Raw genomic sequence first — 20703 nt, 5'->3', positions numbered from 1 at the left:
CGCTCAGCTGGTAGAACTCTTGCGTGAGTCAGAAAGTTTACGATATACTGCAGACTTGAACTCCCAGGTGAGACCGGAGAAGCTGGGATTGTTCTCCTTAGAGCAGAGAAGGTTAAGGGGGAGATTTAATCGAGGTGTTCAAAATCATGGAAGGGTTTTGATAGAGTAAATGGGGAGAGACTATTTCCACTGGCAGGAGGGTCGGTAACCAGAGGACACAGATTTAAGGTAACTGGCAAAAGAACCAGAGGGGAGATGAGGAGAATTTTTTTTACGCAGTGAGTTATGATCTGGAATGCGCTGCCTGAAAAGCTGGTGGAAGCAGATTCAATAGTAACTTTCAAAAGGGAATTGGATATATACTTGAACATAAGAACATAAGAAATTGGAGCAGGAGTAGGCCAATCGGCCCCTCGAGCCTGCTCCGCCATTCAATAAGATCATGGCTGATCTGATCCCAACCACAAATCTAAAGAACACAAGAAGTCGGAGCAGGACCCGGCCACATAGCCCCTGGGCCCTCTCCGCCACCCACAGGGCATTGACCGATCCGAACTCAGCTTCATGTCCAATTTCCTGCCCGCTCCCCATAACCCCTAAAGAGGAAAAAATTTGCAGGGAAAGAGCAGGGGGTCGGGTGGGACTAATTGGATAGCTCTTTCAAAGGGCTTACACAGGCATGATGGGCTGAACGGTCGCCTCGTGGGCTATGTGATTCTATAATTCCCAACTTTGGTTGGCACTCTCATGCAGTACTGAGGGGAACACTGCATTGTCAGAGGTTCTCCCTTTCTGGTGAGACACTATACAATCTTATATCATTAAATAAATTTAAAACAGAAATAGACAGTTTCCTAGAAGTAAAGGGAATTAGGGGTTACGGGGAGCGGGCAGGAAATTGGACATGAAGCTGAGTTTGGATCGGTCAAGGCCCTGTGGGTGGCGGAGCGGGCCCAGGGGCTGAGTGGCCGGGTCCTGTTCCTACTTCTTGTGTTCTTTAGATTTGAGGTTGGGATCAGATCAGCCATGAACATAAGAAATAGGAGCAGGAGTAGGCCAATCGGCCCCTCGAGCCTGCTCCGCCATTCAATAAGATCATGGCTGATCTGATCCCAACCTCAAATCTAAATTCATGTCCAATTTCCTGCTCGCTCCCCGTAACCCCTAATTCCCTTTACTTCTAGGAAACTGTCTATTTCTGTTTTAAATTTATTTAATGATGTAGCTTCCACAACTTCCCGGGGCAGCAAATTCCACAGACCTACCACCCTCTGAGTGAAGAAGTTTCCCCTCATCTCAGTTTTGAAAGAGCAGCCCCTTATTCTAAGATTATGCCCCCTCGTTCTAGTTTCACCCATCCTTGGGAACATCCTCACCGCATCCACCCGATCAAGCCCCTTCACAATCTTACATGTTTCAATAAGATCGCCTCTCATTCTTCTGAACTCCAATGAGTAGAGTCCCAATCTACTCAACCTCTCCTCATATGTCCACCCCCTCATCCCCGGGATTAACCGAGTGAACCTTCTTTGTACTGCCTCGAGAGCAAGTATGTCTTTTCTTAAGTATGGAGACCAAAACTGTATGCAGTATTCCAGGTGCGGTCTCACCAATACCTTATGTTCTTACAATGACCCCCAGGAGGGGGTTCAGATGCCCTGACCAAAACCCACCAAGAACAGGTTCCCCGGTCGTTCATTTACTGGCTGCGTGTCGGACCTTGCAAATTGGTCGCTACGTTTTATACCTGCCCACGTAATGGCAGTGACTGCACTTTATCGACTGGTTCATAAGGAGCTTTGAGACATCCTGCAGACGTGATAAAGGACAGTGCACGTGCGAGTTTCCATCGCCTGAGGGGAGTCGGAGAGGAATTTCCCAAATTCAAACCCCCCCCCCCAACCCCTATTGGCCCTGGGTTTTTCTTTGCCGCTCCCAGGTGTCTAGTCACGATGCTCCAGGTATCATGAGGTGTGGGGGCAGGCTTAATGGCCCTTTCCTGCCCAGCATTTTTGCACATTCCTATATTCTTTCTCTTTAGCACGACAACGTTCCAGATGTATTGGAAATGCAAGTTTCGCAGTTTCCTGAAATAATAAATCGAGCGCCTCCCCCTCAGTCTGTGGCCTGTTCAGGTCTTTCTCGGGCACGGTGATGTGCAAGCTGTATAAGCACTCACACAAAGGTTCCTAAGAGAGACGCTGAATTCTTTTACAGCAGCCTTCCACTCCACAAGCTGACTTTTTATTTTAAGAAACAATCAAAATACGGATCCTAGCGGCAAAGAAAAGAATTTTACAAATTGGTAACACTCCGGGGGCTGGGGTCCGCACCGCGCGTCTTGCAGATCGTAAAATGTCCGCGCTCTTGTACTCTGATTAAGTAGAGAGTAAGTGACAGCAAGCAGTAAGTAACAGGGCGTAGCAGAAAAGATCCAGGTGACATAATGAATCAGTCATCCAAACACCAAGAATGTGCCATCCTTTAAAACGTACGAATGTCTTAACTCTTTGCAGAGCAGCTCACGCGCCCAGCCGTTTCCTCTGTGGTGGGAGCGAGCTTATTCATCTTGCCAGTTTGACATCCTTCGGGTGAGGTGATAAAACCAAGGACCGAACCACCAACTCAGCACGAAATGACTACCACAGACACGTATATAAGGTTTACTGCACAGGAATCGCTTTGGAGGCGCCTGGCTGGATGAACTAAGAACGAATAAACTTGCATTTATACAGCACCTTTCACGAACTCAGCTCGTCCCCGAACAGCTTTAGAGACAATGAAGTTTTTTTTGACGCGTAGTCGCTGTTGTAACGTAGGGAGACGCAGCAGCCAATTTGCCTTCAGCAAGGTCCCACAAACAGCAATGAAATAACGACTAGATAATCAGTTTTGTTTTTGAAAATGTGATGTTGGTTGAGGGATAAATAAATATCGGCCCCAGGACACCGAGGAGAACTCCCCACTGCTCTTCTTCGAAATAGCGGCCGCGAGATCTTTTACGTCCACCTGAAGGGGCAGACGGGGCCTCTTTTCATCCGAAAGACAGTGCAGCGCTCCCTCAGTACCGCCCCTCCGACAGCGCGGCGCTCCCTCAGTACCGCCCCTCCGACACTCCCTCAGTACTGACCCTCCGACAGTGCGGCGCTCCCTCAGTACCGACCCTCCGACAGTGCGGCGCACCCTCAGGACCGCCCCTCCGACAGCGCGGCGCACCCTCAGGACCGCCCCTCCGACACTCCCTCAGTACTGACCCTCCGACAGTGCGGCGCTCCCGCGGCACTGACCCTCCGACAGCGCGGCGCTCCCTCGGTACCGCCCCTCCGACAGCGCGGCGCACACTCGGTACCGCCCCTCCGACAGCGCGGCGCACCCTCGGTACCGCCCCTCCGACAGCGCGGCGCTCCCTCGGTACCGACCCTCCGACAGCGCGGCGCACCCTCGGTACCGCCCCTCCGACAGCGCGGCGCTCCCTCGGTACCGCCCCTCCGACAGCGCGGCGCTCCCTCGGTACCGCCCCTCCGACAGCGCGGCGCTCCCTCGGTACCGCCCCTCCGACAGCGCGGCGCTCCCTCGGTACCGCCCCTCCGACAGCGCGGCGCTCCCTCGGTACCGCCCCTCCGACAGCGCGGCGCTCCCTCGGTACCGCCCCTCCGACAGCGCGGCGCTCCCTCGGTACCGCCCCTCCGACAGCGCGGCGCTCCCTCGGTACCGCCCCTCCGACAGCGCGGCGCTCCCTCGGTACCGCCCCTCCGACAGCGCGGCGCTCCCTCGGTACCGCCCCTCCGACAGCGCGGCGCTCCCTCGGTACCGCCCCTCCGACAGCGCGGCGCTCCCTCGGTACCGCCCCTCCGACAGCGCGGCGCTCCCTCGGTACCGCCCCTCCGACAGCGCGGCGCTCCCTCGGTACCGCCCCTCCGACAGCGCGGCGCTCCCTCGGTACCGCCCCTCCGACAGCGCGGCGCTCCCTCGGTACCGCCCCTCCGACAGCGCGGCGCTCCCTCGGTACCGCCCCTCCGACAGCGCGGCGCTCCCTCGGTACCGCCCCTCCGACAGCGCGGCGCTCCCTCGGTACCGCCCCCTCCGACAGCGCGGCGCTCCCTCGGTACCGCCCCTCCGACAGCGCGGCGCTCCCTCGGTACCGCCCCTCCGACAGCGCGGCGCTCCCTCGGTACCGCCCCTCCGACAGCGCGGCGCTCCCTCGGTACCGCCCCTCCGACAGCGCGGCGCTCCCTCGGTACCGCCCCTCCGACAGCGCGGCGCTCCCTCGGTACCGCCCCTCCGACAGCGCGGCGCTCCCTCGGTACCGCCCCTCCGACAGCGCGGCGCTCCCTCGGTACCGCCCCTCCGACAGCGCGGCGCTCCCTCGGTACCGCCCCTCCGACAGCGCGGCGCTCCCTCGGTACCGCCCCTCCGACAGCGCGGCGCTCCCTCGGTACCGCCCCTCCGACAGCGCGGCGCTCCCTCGGTACCGCCCCTCCGACAGCGCGGCGCTCCCTCGGTACCGCCCCTCCGACAGCGCGGCGCTCCCTCGGTACCGCCCCTCCGACAGCGCGGCGCTCCCTCGGTACCGCCCCTCCGACAGCGCGGCGCTCCCTCGGTACCGCCCCTCCGACAGCGCGGCGCTCCCTCGGTACCGCCCCTCCGACAGCGCGGCGCTCCCTCGGTACCGCCCCTCCGACAGCGCGGCGCTCCCTCGGTACCGCCCCTCCGACAGCGCGGCGCTCCCTCGGTACCGCCCCTCCGACAGCGCGGCGCTCCCTCGGTACCGCCCCTCCGACAGCGCGGCGCTCCCTCGGTACCGCCCCTCCGACAGCGCGGCGCTCCCTCGGTACCGCCCCTCCGACAGCGCGGCGCTCCCTCGGTACCGCCCCTCCGACAGCGCGGCGCTCCCTCGGTACCGCCCCTCCGACAGCGCGGCGCTCCCTCGGTACCGACCCTCCGACAGCGCGGCGCTCCCTCGGTACCGACCCTCCGACAGCGCGGCGCTCCCGCGGCACTGACCCTCCGACAGTGCGGCACTCCCTCAGTACTGCGCTGAGTGTCAGCCTAGATTTTGCACTCGGGTCTCTGGAGTGGGACTTGAACCCACAACCTTCTGACTCAGAGGAGAGAGTGTGCTACCAACTGAGGTACTTTAAGATGCTAGATATATGCACAAGCTTTTTTTCCTCTTTTTAAAAAAAAGGATCAACCTTTGCTGTTCTGGTTTTGAGGTTCCTTTATGTAGATGGTGGAGTCATTCTCTCCAACCAATGAAAGCCTTTTTAAAAACAACAACCCACTAAAGGGACAACTGCAGATAGAAAGGTGAACGGTACAAAACTTTAATTGTTGGGGGGGTCACACACACACCACACAGAGAGAGACACACACACACACCACACAGAGAGAGACACACACACACACCACACAGAGAGAGACACACACACACACCACACAGAGAGAGACACACACACACACCACACAGAGAGAGACACACACACACACCACACAGAGAGAGACACACACACACACCACACAGAGAGAGACACACACACACACCACACAGAGAGAGACACACACACACACACACCACACAGAGAGAGACACACACACACACACACCACACAGAGAGAGACACACACACACACACACCACACAGAGAGAGACACACACACACACACACCACACAGAGAGAGACACACACACACACACACCACACAGAGAGAGACACACACACACACACACCACACAGAGAGAGACACACACACACACACACCACACAGAGAGAGACACACACACACACACCACACAGAGAGAGACACACACACACACACACCACACAGAGAGAGACACACACACACACACACCACACAGAGAGAGACACACACACACACACCACACAGAGAGAGACACACACACACACACCACACAGAGAGAGACACACACACACACCACACAGAGAGAGACACACACACACACCACACAGAGAGAGACACACACACACACCACACAGAGAGAGACACACACACACACCACACAGAGAGAGACACACACACACACCACACAGAGAGAGACACAGACACACACACAGACAGACAGAGACACACACACAGACAGACAGAGACACACACAAAGACAGACAGAGACACACACAAAGACAGACAGAGACACACACACAGACAGACAGAGACACACACACACAGACAGACAGAGACACACACACACAGACAGAGACACACACACACAGACAGAGACACACACACACACAGACAGAGACACACACACACACAGACAGAGACACACACACACACAGACAGAGACACACACACACACACAGAGACACACACACACACACAGAGACACACACACACACACACACACACACACAGACAGAGACACACACACACAGATACAATCTGCAACAGTCCAGAAGGCTGTTCTTTACTCGCTGAGCAGAGTCTGAGATCACCCTAAGACAGCAGGTCACGTCTCAGAAGTTTTCAGCTTGCCAAAGAGAAAACAGACAATAATTCCAGCATCGGCTCTCAAAAAAAATAAATGGGTCAACCACCGCGAGAGAAAACAAACGGGATGGAATTTCAGTGCGAAGGGTAATTATGGCACTAATAACGTCTCTTCCATTGCGCTGAAGGCAGAAGAAGAAAAAAAACAACACCTTGTGCAGCATCTTTTTGCAATTTTTTTTTCATGCCCTTTGCGGGGGGACATGTTTTCAATTATTCCATGTGCAGAGTTTGGCTCGGATGGCTCAGCATTGGATGAAAACAGCCACGCCAAATTTAATCCAGATCCAGCTGCACATTTCTTCACCGATCACGCAAGGCAGCCTGGCGGTATAATTTCCAGTTTATACTATCCGGCACATTCTGTTGGCTTAGGCAGCAGCAGACGGTTCAGTAACAAAAAAAAAAATTACAAGCAAAATATTTTTTTTTCAAGTTAATACACTGTTTTACTCAGCTGGTGAATCACGACTGGGGTAGGCGGGGGACAGAGGAGCAGCCACTCGTGCCAACAAGCACACGCTCAGGCCTCAAGCGCACCCCGAGGAGGTGGGCCCAGCTCCCTCCCTCTCTCAACAGCTCAGAGCACCCCTCCCGATAAATAAAGAACTCCCATTTGTGCAGCGGCTTTCACCACCTCAGGACGTCCCAAAGCGCTTTACAGCCAACGAAGTACTTTTTGTTGTTATGAAAACGTAGTCGCAGTTCTAACGTCGGAAAATGCTGCAGCCAATTTGCGCACAGCAAGCTCCCACAGGGATAATCTGCTTGTTAGGTGTTGGTTGAGGGATAAATATTGGCCCCACTCCCCTGCTTTTCTTTGAAATAGTGGCCATGGGATCTTTTACATCTATGTGAGAGGGCAGACGGCTCCCTCGGCACCGCCCCCACTTCGGCGGCGCGGCGCTCCCTCGGCACCGCCCCCACCTCCGGCGGCGCGGCGCTCCCTCGGCACCGCCCCCACCTCCGGCGGCGCGGCGCTCCCTCGGCACCGCCCCCACCTCCGGCGGCGCGGCGCTCCCTCGGCACCGCCCCCACCTCCGGCGGCGCGGCGCTCCCTCGGCACCGCCCCCACCTCCGGCGGCGCGGCGCTCCCTCGGCACCGCCCCCACTTCGGCGGCGCGGCGCTCCCTCGGCACCGCCCCCCCCCTCCGGCGGCGCGGCGCTCCCTCGGCACCGCCCCCACCTCCGGCGGCGCGGCACTCCCTCGGCACCGCTCTGAGAGTGTCATGTGCTCAAGTCCTTGACCCAGACTTTTGGCGAAACTGATCAAACAAGGCACAAATGGCTCGCATCGAAATAAGCCAAGCTACTTTCTAATATCAATCCCACACTCAAACCGTTTCAATTTTTTTTTACAAATTTGATTTCACAATCCTTCAGTCAGCATCACGTTTGTAAAAGAAAAATAGGCCGGCATTTTTTTTTTAAAAACCCGTGGCCTTAACAAATCCTTCTCCATAGCTCGATAAACTGGATCCACCGGGAGCTCTGTTCTCTAACAGTCTGGTGTATGTAGATCAGATGTCTTCAGTCACTTTGGAAAAGAAAATCATTTAACGAAACTGCAGGAGTTAAGGAAAAATATTTCAAGCCAGTCATTTACTCTGTCTGCAACACATCCTGTTGTGGCGTACCCTACACATGGTGCCAAGTCGAGCTGTACCAGCTAAAAAATCTAGCATACTGGGCCTGCTGTGTTGTCCCATCATTGCCTTTCCCGTTATTCTGCCATGCCAGCAACAAAATTAAGTGAAACCTGTATAAACAGACATTCCCAGGACACCTACAACGAAAAGGACGCTTCGAGACATCCAAATAACTTGCATGGTAAAATACACACGAGGCACTTTGAAACTCGCATATTACAAACTACGGACAGCCCTCGATGCACCGAGTACCTTTTACAACTTGAAACACGGGACGCGCAGCCTGTTGCGAAGGCTGCTGGTGCCTGGAATTTCCACGGAGTCGGGATCACTGGATCATTCCCCCTGCAGCTCGCTTCTCCCTCCTGCAACCCCCCCCGCCCCCACAAAATGGGGGGGGGGGGGGGGGGTCAGTTCGTACAGCACGAGGCGGCAGTGGGGTTTGGTGAAAGAAGCGGCTGCTGTGCAACGTGAGGGGGGGCTCTTTACCCAGTATGCAGAGTGGGAGAGAAAATTCTCTCGCTCTCTCGGACCGAACGTTTGCATGGCTCAGTCCCGGGGATAGAGCGGTTTCTCTGCCGCTGTGCAATGCTGGGTGAAGAACTCCCCGTGCTACCGAGAACTTTTACAGTGCATCCAGTGACCATTCTGAAAATAAGGACACCCTCCAAAAAAAAGGACAGCTCATGCCAGTCCCTCAAGTGTCCGTAACTTTCAGTGTGTTTCACTGTACACACGGACCGGAGGGATACAGAAAGGCAGACAGTTTTTCTTTTAACCATTGTATGTTAATATTGTATGTCGATAACTTACCATTTCTGAAGACAGTGATCAGCCTAGCTTTCTACTATATCATCACGTTTCCCTTTCAGCCAGCTACCTGCGGTGCCCGGAACCGAGCACAGTAACTCCAGATGGGGTCTGAGCAGACCTTTATACAACCAACATAATTTCCACCCCTTTCGAGATAATGGCCAACATTCCCTTAGCCTTTTTAATTATTTTTTTGTACCTGTCCACTAGTGATTTCTGTACTTGGACCCCCTAAATCTCCCTCAGTTCCTAGTCTCTCACCGTTTAGAAAATACTCTGACCTACCTTTCTTGGGTCCAAAGTGGATGACCGCGCACTTCCCCCACACTGAACTCGGTCCGCCACGGTTTGGCCCAATCACTTAGTCTGTCAGTGGCCCTCTGCAACTTTCCGCTCCCGTCTACACTGCTTACTGTGCGCCACCTAGCTTAAGTGTCGTCAGCAAGCTTGGAATACATGGCTCTCTCTTCCTTCACCCAATATTCTAGAATTTCAATCTTCTTTTTGTCAAATTGTTAAAATTGCAGGAAGGTAGGTATTGCCTGGCAGTTCTCGGCAACCGAGAGGCCGCGGCAGATTGCGGAACTAAATTCAGTAAACCTGGTAATTTGTGGTTGGCACCAGAAAAAGGACGTAAAAAGTTGATGGACTACCATTAAAACAACAACTTGCATTTATACGGCACCTTTAACGTAGTAAAACGTCCCCCAAGGCGCTTCACAGGAGAGTTATCAGACAAAATTTGACACCGAGCCACATAAGGAGATATTAGGGACGGGTGACCAAAAGCTCGGTCAAAGAGGCAGGTTTTAAGGGGCGTCTTAAAGGAGGAGAGAGAGAGAGAGAGAGGCGGAGAGGTTTAGGGAGGGAATTCCAGAGCTTAGGGCCCGGGCAGCTGAAGGCACGGCCGCCGATGGCGGAGCGATGGGAATCGGGGAGATGAACGCAGAGATCTCGGAGAGCTGTAGGGGCTGGAGGAGGTTACAGAGGTAGGGAGAGGGGACGAGGCCACGGAGGGATTTGAACACAAGGATGAGAATTTTAAAAACGAGGCGTTGCGGACCGGGAGCCAACGGAGGTCAGCGAGCGCAGTTGGTGATGGGTGGACGGGACTTGGTGCGAGTTAAACCCAACTTGCTAATGCCACCGCTACCCGGAATGGGGCGGCATCAGCCTCGTGACTCCAGTCCCACAGTATTGTCATCGACTCTTAACAGCCTCAGGACAACTAGGGACGGAGCATACTGCTTTGTTGGTGTCACCCACATCCCAAGAACAAATTTTTTTAAATGGTGGATTTGTCATGTTTTTCCAATTTCAGAGTCAAAGCTCATTTCCCCAGTAATTTGGTGGTGTTTTATAAATATAAAAATCGGACTCAGAACAACAATTTGTTTATATATTGAAAAGAAACTCCCAAAAGCCATACACCAGCTTCAGTGGTTTTGCTATTCTTAAGCATTCCATTCCCAGAATTAATCACTGGGAGAGGAAGCCTCAAGACCTCAATGGAGTAGGTGGGGACAGACAAAAAAAACCAGCAAGTTTGGAGCAGAGAAGGTCAAGGGGAGATTTAATAGAGGCGTTTAAAATCGTGGAGGGGTTTTGATAAGAATCGATAGGAGAAACTAGCAGAAGGGCCGGTAACCAGAGAACACAGATTTACGGTAATTGGCAAAAGAACCAGAGGAGAGATTTTTTTTCTTAAACGCAGCGAGTTGTTATGATCTGGAATGCACTGCCTGAAAGGGTGGTGGAAGCAGATTCAAATTTGCATGGCTATGGGGAAAGAGCAGGAGGGGGGGGGGCGGGGGGGGGGGGAAGTGGGACTGATTGGATAGCACTTTCAAAAAGCCGGCACAAGCACGATGGGCCGAATGGCCTCATCCTGCACTGTAAGATTCTATAAGCTGCACAAACCACACTTCTATACAAAAAAAAAATCCTTCCAAAGACAAGGCCACGGTCTCGAGAGCCCCTGGGTCTGAATCCCACCATCACTTCAGGTGTCCCTACCTTAAACACCACAATTAGATCACCCCTAAATCTTCTAGACTCGAGGGAGAAATCTGTGCAACCTGCCCTCATAATTTATCCCTTTTAGCCCCAATAACATTCCGGTGAAGCTGGGTCACACCCCCTACAAGGCCAATACATCCTTCCTGAGGTGCGGTGCCCAGAACTGAATGGCAGTCCTCCTGATGAGGTCTGACCAGAGCTTTATACAACTGCTTCCAATGGACACTGCCAAGCGTCAATCCTGCATCATTTATCCATTTGCATCTCTTTTGGCTCAAAAAAACAAGGGCCAGTAGTATTGCAGACTAACCACACTCCCCCGAGACTGGCCCCAGGGGAAGCCCTCTCCCTATAAGCACATTTCCTACATCAGCTTTTCTCTATTATTGACTTTTCTTAACAAGATTTTGCAGCCTGATCAACATCGAGTGAAGATTAGCATTGTTGTGCGCTGCTAATGTAAACACTCTGATGCATTTCACAGCTGCACTTAGCGATTCAGAAAGTCCTGCTTTGTCCGCTAGCTTAACGACTTTAAACAGAGTCTGCTATAGTCCTAATCATTAAATCGAAGTCTATGGTCTTATCTTCATTAAAGTCACTGTATCCTATGTAGGCAAATTTACCTTTAATCTGTACTGCAAAATTATAAAGTTTAACAAATTAACGATGGCACAGAATTGAGAAGTAAAATTTTTGAGATCATCGTCGTAACCGCTACTCAAAGTTAAAATTCTCACATTAATTACAAGCTGCTGCCCGACAGTCTTTCAACCGTCTTATGTACTAAAATCGACGGGAGGAAGCAGACAAGGAGGCGGTAATCTCAGCAAGGAGTCTGGAAAACGTCAAACCACGAAACGGAAACTCAAGTGATGTGACTGTCATCGGTGTGTGTGTGTGTGTGTGTGTGTGTGTGTGTGTGTGTGTGTGTGTGCGTGCGCTCATATTCAGTCTACTGTTGCTGCCATAAAGCAACGACATAGAATTAAATATTTTTCAAAAAAAATCAAAGAATACTGAGCTCCTTTATATCATGAATTTCAAAGAGAATTTGCCATTCCCCACTATATTCTCAGAGGCCATTATTTTAAAAAGGGCTAAAATAAATCAGTTGGAGGTACAGTTCATGAGGTGATTGTTCCAGGGAGGGGGAAAAAAAGAGGAGGAGGCAGCAAAAACCACAGGCATGTCATTTCGGTGATGGCAGAGAGCATTACCGAGTAAACCCAGTCTATTCTTTTCAGGTAAACCTCTTTCCCCGTCTGCTAAGCCCATCACGGGACTATTATCAAAAAGTGAAGAGATAGGTGCATTTAAAGAGAAGCTAGATAAGTACATGTGGGAGAAAAGAACAGAAGGATATGTTGATGGGGTTTAGACAAAAGGTGGGAGGTGGATCATGTGGAGATAAACACCGGCGATGACCGTTTCTGTGCTGTAAAATTCTATCAACGATTCTCCGATCTCAGTCACTTGATACAAAACTGTGGAGGAGGTAGGGGCAGTCAGCATCTATAATTTCAATGGGTAAAGGTGTATGAAAGGTGACGACTGAAGTTACTCAAGATGTGGAGATGCCGGTGATGGACTGGGGTGGACAAATGTAAGGAGTCGTACCTGAGGAAAGCTCAGAAAGCTTGTGATTTCAAATAAAGCCGTTGGACTATAACCTGAAGTTACTCAAGGCGGGAGTTGTAAACATTCACAAATGGCGACTGAGGACAGAATGAAACGGAGGAAAAACAAACCGGTATCTATGAAGGCGCAGATGGAAAGCAGCATCAGCGTACGGCAAGGGTCACTGGCATCGACTGACAGAAGCAAAGCCCCCAAGCCAAGACAACGGCTGAAGTACAAAAGCACAAAGAACAGAACGCAATAGCTTTGACTGGCAATGCCCTTGAGTGGGGAAAATAAAGTCACACACACACACACACCCGAAGTAGGTTATAACCTCGGAACACAGGATCATACAAGACAAAAGGAGGCCATTCGGCCCATCGTGCCTGCTCTTTGAAAGAGCTGTCCAATTAGTCCCATTCCCCCCATCTCTTTTCCCGTAGCCCTGCAATTTTCTCCCCTTCAGTATTTATCCAATTCCCTTTTAAAAGTTATTATTGAATCTGCTCCCACCGCCCCTTTCAGGCAGCGCATTCCAGATCATAACAACTCGCTGCGTAAAAACATTCTCATCTCCCCCTCTCTGGTTCTTTTGCCAATTACCTTAAATCTGTGTCCTCTGGTTACCGACCCTCCTGCCACTGGAACAGTTTCTCCCTATCTACTCTATTAAAACCCCTCAGAATTTTGAACACCTCCATTAAATCTCCCCCTTAACCTTCTCTGCTCCAAGGAGAACAATCCCAGCTTCTCCAGTCTCTCCACATAACTGAAGTCCCTCATCCCTGGTACCATTCTGGTAAACCTCCTCTGCACCCTCTCCAAGGGCCTTGACATCCTTCCTAAAGTGTGGTGCCCAGAATTGGACACAATACTCCAGCTGGGGCCTAACCAGCAATTTATAAAGTTTTAGCATAACTTTATTGCTTTTATACCCTATTTATAAAGCCCAGCATCCAGTATGCTTTTTGTTTTTTTAAAAAAAAAACAGCTTTATGAACTAATTCTGACACCGTCAAAGATTTCTGTACGTAAACTCCCAGCCATCGTTAATAATATGGAGGTTTTTAAAAAACTGGGAAGAGGGATGGGGTTTTGGTTTTTTTTTTAAATTGAAGGACCAAGGAAGGACACTAGACGGGAGTTATAAGGGAAGTGTGTTTGGCACAAAATAGAAAACAACTTCCGACAGGCAGCTTAGGCAAAAGATGAGATGTGGCAGCTCTATTTGAGGTCAAATGACAGATAGTGACACTATTGATATTGACAAGAAGAAACTCTCCTTCAAGAGTTGAAAGAAACAGTGGAAACAAACCCACTGAGGGCAGGGTGAAGATAGAGATGTAGTGGTTCAGGGACTGGAGGGTGTGAACATTGGGGGGGGGGGGGCATGGAAGTTGATAAACGTGGAGTAGAATCATCAGCAAATGAGCGGACGAGGGCAGACGATGAGGAGGTCATTAATAAAGATGATAAACTTCCGGCCCCAGGACGCCGGGGAAAACTCCCCCCCCCCCCCTGCTCTTCTTCGAAATAGTGGCCGTGGGATCTTTTACATCCACTCGAGAGGGGCAAACAGGGCCTCGGTTTAACGTCTCATCCGAAAGACGGCACACCCCCGACAGTGCAGCGCTGGAGAGGGACTCGAACCCACAACTTTCTGACTCGCGGCTGAGTTTCTAAAGTCACACACTGAGAACAACTGTATACGGAATTCAACATTGTCAATACACGAGAAAAGGACATTAGTAATGTAGTCTGTCGAGCTGGAGTGGCTAATTTAGGAACATGCTTTTCCTGGGGCCTTCTGCCGCAGCGGCTCCTTTGTACTAAAAGCTAGACTGATTATTTTTTTTTTAGGTATCTGACATTATTTCTGACTGCTCACAATCAGAAAGAGATCAGAAACCTTCCAACACAATGGGTGCGAGATATTCAATTACAGAAACAAGCCACCTAATGATTATTTACAGACTATGAAGAAACATCAATACCCACTAATTAGCATCTTTACTACCTAAACATCACAGACCCCTTGCAGTAATACACTATGCTTTTAAAACACAACAAAGTAACTTTTAAAAGAAGTAGTAATAGGTGTGTAACCTCTTAAGGCACATCAAAAAAAGCATTTTGATTGCACTACAAAATTACAAGGAAAAAGTCTGTATCATCAGACAATAATTTGCAGATTACAAAGAACCTATGTAGATGTTATTAAAATGGACTAGATTACCAGGAATTAACAATCATTTGGTGCCAAACATAGAATGGAGAGCACAGAAACTGGCCATTCGGCCCAACTGGTCCATGCTGGCGTTTATGCTCCACACGAGCCTCCTCCCTCCCTACTTCATCTCACCCTATCAGCATACCCTTCCATTCCTTTCTCCCTCATGTGTTTGTCCAGCTTCCCCTTAAATCCATCTCCGCTATTCCCCTCAACCACTCCGTGTGGGAGCGAGTTCCACATTCTCACCGCTCTCCGGGTAAAGAAGTTTCTCCTGAATTCCCGATTGGATTCCGAGGATTTGATCCCTCATCCGTGCCTAGTTAGCCTATCCCACACGCCATACCTGGAATACCAAGGACAGGGAAACACAGGGAGTGGCCAGGAATGCAGAGGTGGAACAGCCAGGTCTCCTGATAGCTAGTTTGCTTTCGTAAAGCATCTTCTTTCTGCCCTGTCGGGTGGACGTAAAAGATCCCTCCTCCACTATTTCGAAGACGAGCAGGGGAGTTCTCCCCGATGTCCTGGGGCTAATATTTATCCCTCAAACAACTAAAAAAAATTATCTGATCATTTATCACATTGCTGTTTGTGGGAGCTTACTGTGCGCAAATTGACTGCCGCGTTTCCAACATTACAACAGTGACTACACTTCAAAGAGTACTTCATTGGCTGTAATCTCGTGGTTTTACCCGTCTAAACTTCACTATTCATCCGTGATTCTTAACTTGGCTTGGGCGGGGACGGGGGAGAAAAAGCAAATAAAATAGAACTGATGCGACAACCTAGATGACCTAAATGAAATAAGCACAAAATCGCTTTGAGCGGAAAAAGATGTGCGGTGATGCAGGGATAAGTGCATAACAGGATGAAAAGGAACACTCAGCTCTGTCCTCCTTTGAAATCGGCCGTCTTTTAAACCGACTGCTAGCGGCTCGAGATGTGGAAATGTGCAGGTTCTGGAATCACAAGCACCGAGTGCTTTTAACCGGTACCTTTCCCCCTACCGGACATCGACCCCGCGGGTTCTACCAGGGCCGTGCTGAGGCTCGATTAGGCTGGCAGCTTTTTCCAGTCCCCTTGTTTTGTTCCCACTTTCTTACTACAGAAGACGACAAACAAACCAATGTTCGTTCCTTCCCCTATGATCTTTCATTTTTCTTCTTTCTCTTCCCCTCCAAAGCCGTGATTCTTTGTGCAAGTGTCAGTGGGCTCATCGACCGTGGTGGCCGTCATAACTGAACCTCATTGTCTTTAGTGTCGTGCCTCCTTGCACATTTCCAACAGGGGTGCAAGTTAGGAATTCCAGATAAGCATTTCTACGCAAGTAATCTACAACGTAATTTTACAAGCTACATTTTTTTTTATTCGTTCATGGGATGTGGGCGTCGCTGGCGAGGCCAGCATTTATTGCCCATCCCTAATTGCCCTTGAGAAGGTGGTGGTGAGCCGCCTGCTTGAACCGCTGCAGTCCGTGTGGTGAAGGTTCTCCCACAGTGCTGTTAGGAAGGGAGTTCCAGGATTTTGACCCAGCGACAATGAAGGAACGGCGATATATTTCCAAGTCGGGATGGTGTGTGACTTGGAGGGGAACGTGCAGGTGGTGTTGTTCCCATGTGCCTGCTGCTCTTGTCCTTCTAGGTGGTAGAGGTCGCGGGTTTGGGAGGAGCTGTCGAAGGAGCCTTGGCGAGTTGCTGCAGTGCATCCTGTGGATGGTACACACTGCAGCCACTGTGCGCCGGTGGTGAAGGGGGTGAATGTTTAGGGTGGCGGATGGGGTGCCAATCAAGCGGGCTGCTTTGTCCTGGATGGTGTCGAGATAGGAAGAGGCAGGAACACCAAACGATTTAAACAGGCCGGTAAAAATTTTCAATTTGAAGTGTATGGGGAGCAAGGGCCAATGTCGGTCAGCAAGGACAGGGGTGATGGGTGAACAGGACTAGGTGCAGAATAGGATATGGGCAGCAGAGTTTTGGATGAGCTGATATTCACTAAGGGCAGAGGTCACTGGAGTATTCGAATTGGAGGAACACTAGTTCGGCCACAGCTAGAGTATTGCCTTATGTGTTGGTCTCCGCATTACAGGAAAGACGTGTTTGCACGAGAGAGGGTCCAGAGGACATTTACAAGGATTGAAGAATTTTAGCGATGAGGAAAGATTGGAGAGGCTGGGGTTCTTTTCTTTGGAAGATTTAACGGAGGTGTACAAAATTATGAGGGGCCTGGATAGAGTGGATAGGAAGGACCTATTTCCCTTAGCAGAGGGGCAGAGATTTAAAGTAATTGGTAGAAGGATTAGAGAGGAGCTGAGGAGAAATATTTTTACCCAGAGGGTGGTGGGGATCTGGAACTCACTGCCTGAAAGGGTGGTAGAGGCAGAAACCTTCATCGCACATAAAAAGTACTTGGATGTGCACCTGAAGTGCCGTAACCTACAAGGCTACGGACCAAGAGCTGGAAAGTGGGATGAGGCTGGATAGCCCTTTCTCCGCCAGTGGGTCGAATGGCCTCCTTCTGTGCCGCAAATTTCTATGATTCTATTCGACTCTGGAGGTGACAAATGTATACATGAGGATTTCAGCAGGAGATGGACTGGGACAGAAGGCATGGTGGTGGTGCAGCAAGGAGTTAAGGAAGAGGAGGCAGCCAAGTATGGATCCTCAGGGGGTCTCCTGAGGCGTCGGTGCTGGGGAAGGGAAGAGAGAGGCCATTGTTTAGAGATGCTAGGGCGTCGCTCAGTTCGGTAAGAGTGGAGCCAAGCAAGGACTGCCCCGCCAAGTTGGACAACGGAGTTGAGATACAGATCAGCCAGGATCTAATTAAATCAGGCCCGAGGGCCCACTCATCCTCCCACGTTGCCTATCAGGAGAGGAGAGGTGTTGGAGGAGAACGGAGTGGTCGACTGCGTCAGAGGCTGCAGAGAGGTCGAGGACGAGGAGGAGGGATAAATGCACCAGGGTCACAGTCACAAAGATTGTCGTTCTGCTGTAAACCTGACCAAAGAGACTCAAGCAGGAAGTTGCAGTCCCACCGAGCTAGAAAAACAGAGCAGGGTTGCAGGAGGTCAGTGCGAACTATCACGTCGAAAGCTGCAGAGAGGGGTCAAAGACGGATCGATCGTGCACCATGATCAGAGTCACAGAGGATGCCTTCTGTGACTTTGGTTAGGGCCATTTTAAGTGTCGCGAGAGGGCAGAAACTGAGCTGGAGGCTTTCAAATAACAGCAAAGCCCAACACTACAAGCTTAAAAAGTATTTTTTTTTTAAATCTTACTAAACCGCCTACTTAGTTTTCAGTCTCCGTTCAGATGGAGGGCACATTCCCGAAACATTACAACCTGGCTTTTCTCTTTCCAGATGTTAACTGGCCAGCTATGGATTTCCAGCTCTCTCCATTTCAGATTTTCAGCATTTGCAGGACTTTCCCCATTTGCAGGATTTTCCTTTTATTTGTAAAACATACCATATTCTTGATGTAATAAAAAGAGATGGGCCCAACGGATTTTTTCTGGGGGCGGGGGGGGGGGGGCACGATAGAAAGGAGGGGAGGAATCCAAGAATTTGCATTTATATAGCAACTTCCACGACCTCAAGACAGTCCAAAGCGCTTTACAGCCAATGAAGTACTTTTGAAGTGTGGTCACTGTTGAAATGTAGGAAACGCGGCACCCAATTTGCACACAGCAACATTCCACAAACAGCAATGTAATAATGACCAGGTAATCTGTTTAAGTGATGTTGGTTGAGGGATAAATATCGGCCCCAGGACAACGGGGAGAACTCCCCCCCCCACCTCTGCTCTTCTTCCAATGGTGGCCATCGGATCTTTTAAGTCCACCTGAGAGGGCAGATGGCCCCTCCTACAGCGCTGCACTCCCTCAGTACTGCCCCTCCGACAGCGCTGCGCTCCCTCAGTACTGACCCTCCGACAGTGCGGAGTTCCCCCAGTACTGCCCCTCCGACAGAGCATGCCCCCCACCTCAGTACTGCCCCTCCGACAGCGCTGCGCTCCCTCAGTACCGCCCCTCCGACAGCGCTGCACTCCCTCAGTACTGAACCTCCGACAGCGCTGCACTCCCTCAGTACTGCACTGGGAGTGTCAGCCTAGCTTTTGTGCTCAAGTCTCTGGAGTAGGGGGTTCGACATCACGACCTTCAGACTCAGAGGCCAGAGTGCCACCCACTGAGCCACGGCTGACGCAACAGAAGAAAGAATTAAAATGTTGCAGCCTTCAAGAGTGAGCAAAGTAACACACAAGGAAACCAGGTACCAGAGCAGCCGAGCACATGGTCTGTTTGATGTCTGCACACCTCTCAGCTGGCTAGAAATTCAAAATGTAGGTTTTGGCAATCTTGACCCAAGTCCCAGTGGGCACACAGCGCAAGGCCGAGTTTGCCAAGTTGTGGGCAGAGGCCACAAGGCTACTTAGCGGGAACGAGGCGAGAGAAAAAGAGCTGGTAGCAGTACAGTAAATTCTTTACAGATTGGGATTAGGGCATGATTGGGAATTTTACTCTACGCATCTGTCCAGACCAAAATAAAGCATAAAATGAAAGTGGAGGCTAAAACCTGAGAATCATTTGGATGCTGTGAGGGAGGGAGGAGGGAGGGGGAAAGAAAAACTGAATGGATGGGCCGAATAGCCTTCACCCAGATTTTACCTCAAGTGTTCCCCAAAACTAAAATCTCGATCACAAAAACTAATTGAAAAGATACCAATCGATTGATCTCACGACTAGGTTTTGAGATTTTACGGTCCGGCTACACTTCATTATGAAATGACCAGCACATCGCTGGCTGACAAGCCCCAGATCAAACCAACATGGAATTACATCGAACTTACAGCACAGAAACAGGCCATTCGGCCCAACTGGTCCGTGCCGGTGTTTATGCTCCACACGAGCCTCCCCTCTTCATCTCACCCTATCAGCATATCCTTCTATTCCTTTCTCCCTCATGTGTTTATCCAGCTTCCCCTTAAATCCATCTCCGCTATTCACCTCAACCACTCCATGTGGGAGCGAGTTCCACATTCTCACCGCTCTCTGGGTAAAGAAGTTTCTCCTGAATTCCTTATTGGATTTATTAGTGACTATTGTATTTATGACCCCTAGTTTTGGATTCCCTCGACAAGTGGAAATATCATCTCTACGTCTACTCTATCGAACCCCTTCATAATTTTAAAGACCTCTATCAGGGTCACCCCTCAGCCTTCTCTTTTCCAGATAAAAGAGCCCCAGCCTGTTCAGTCTTTTCTGATAGTCATAACCTCTCAGTTCTGGTATCATCCTTGTAAATCTTTTTTGCACCTTCTCCAGTGCCTCTATATCCTTTTTATTAAATGGAGACCAGAACTGTGCACAGTGCTCCTAGTGTGGCATAACCAAGGTATATGGAGACCAGAACTGTGCACAGTGCTCCAAGTGTGGCATAACCAAGGTATATGGAGACCAGAACTGTGCACAGTGCTCCAAGTGTGGTCTAACCAAGGTATATGGAGACCAGAACTGTGCACAGTGCTCCAAGTGTGGTCTAACCAAAGTTCGATACAAGTTTAACTTAACTTCTCTACTTTTCAATTCTATTCCTCTAAAGATGAACTCCAGTGCTTTGCTTTCATTTTTTTTATGGCCTTGTTAACCTGCGTTGCTACTTTTATAGATTTTAAATTTAAATTTCCCCTATTATTGTACTTACAAACATCTGCCGTTTCGTCTGAGCCATCTGGACAGTCTTTCTCACCATCGCACCTCCAGCCTTTGGATATACAGGTTATCTGGTCCTTACATACAAACTGTTTGGGGCTACATGTCTTCTGTGCTGTGAGAAGGGCAGAAAATACACGGCAAGAATTAGGCAG

At 50.7% G+C, this 20703-nt stretch overlaps 1 protein-coding gene across 1 annotated transcript in view; it reads right to left on the bottom strand.

Annotated features, from left to right (window-relative positions):
* Nucleotides 1–20703, bottom strand: part of LOC137306881 (low-density lipoprotein receptor-related protein 1-like) — a 106080-nt gene that overhangs the window by 15900 nt on the left and 69477 nt on the right. The window contains exon 2 of the mRNA XM_067976270.1: nucleotides 20541–20663. Within this exon, the coding sequence (XP_067832371.1) occupies nucleotides 20541–20663 (123 nt within the window). The remainder of the gene's footprint in view (nucleotides 1–20540; nucleotides 20664–20703) is intronic.

Source organism: Heptranchias perlo, chromosome X (genome assembly GCF_035084215.1).
Source record: "Heptranchias perlo isolate sHepPer1 chromosome X, sHepPer1.hap1, whole genome shotgun sequence".
Classification (NCBI taxonomy): Eukaryota; Metazoa; Chordata; class Chondrichthyes; order Hexanchiformes; family Hexanchidae; genus Heptranchias; species Heptranchias perlo.
This window is presented reverse-complemented; position numbering and strand designations above follow the sequence as displayed.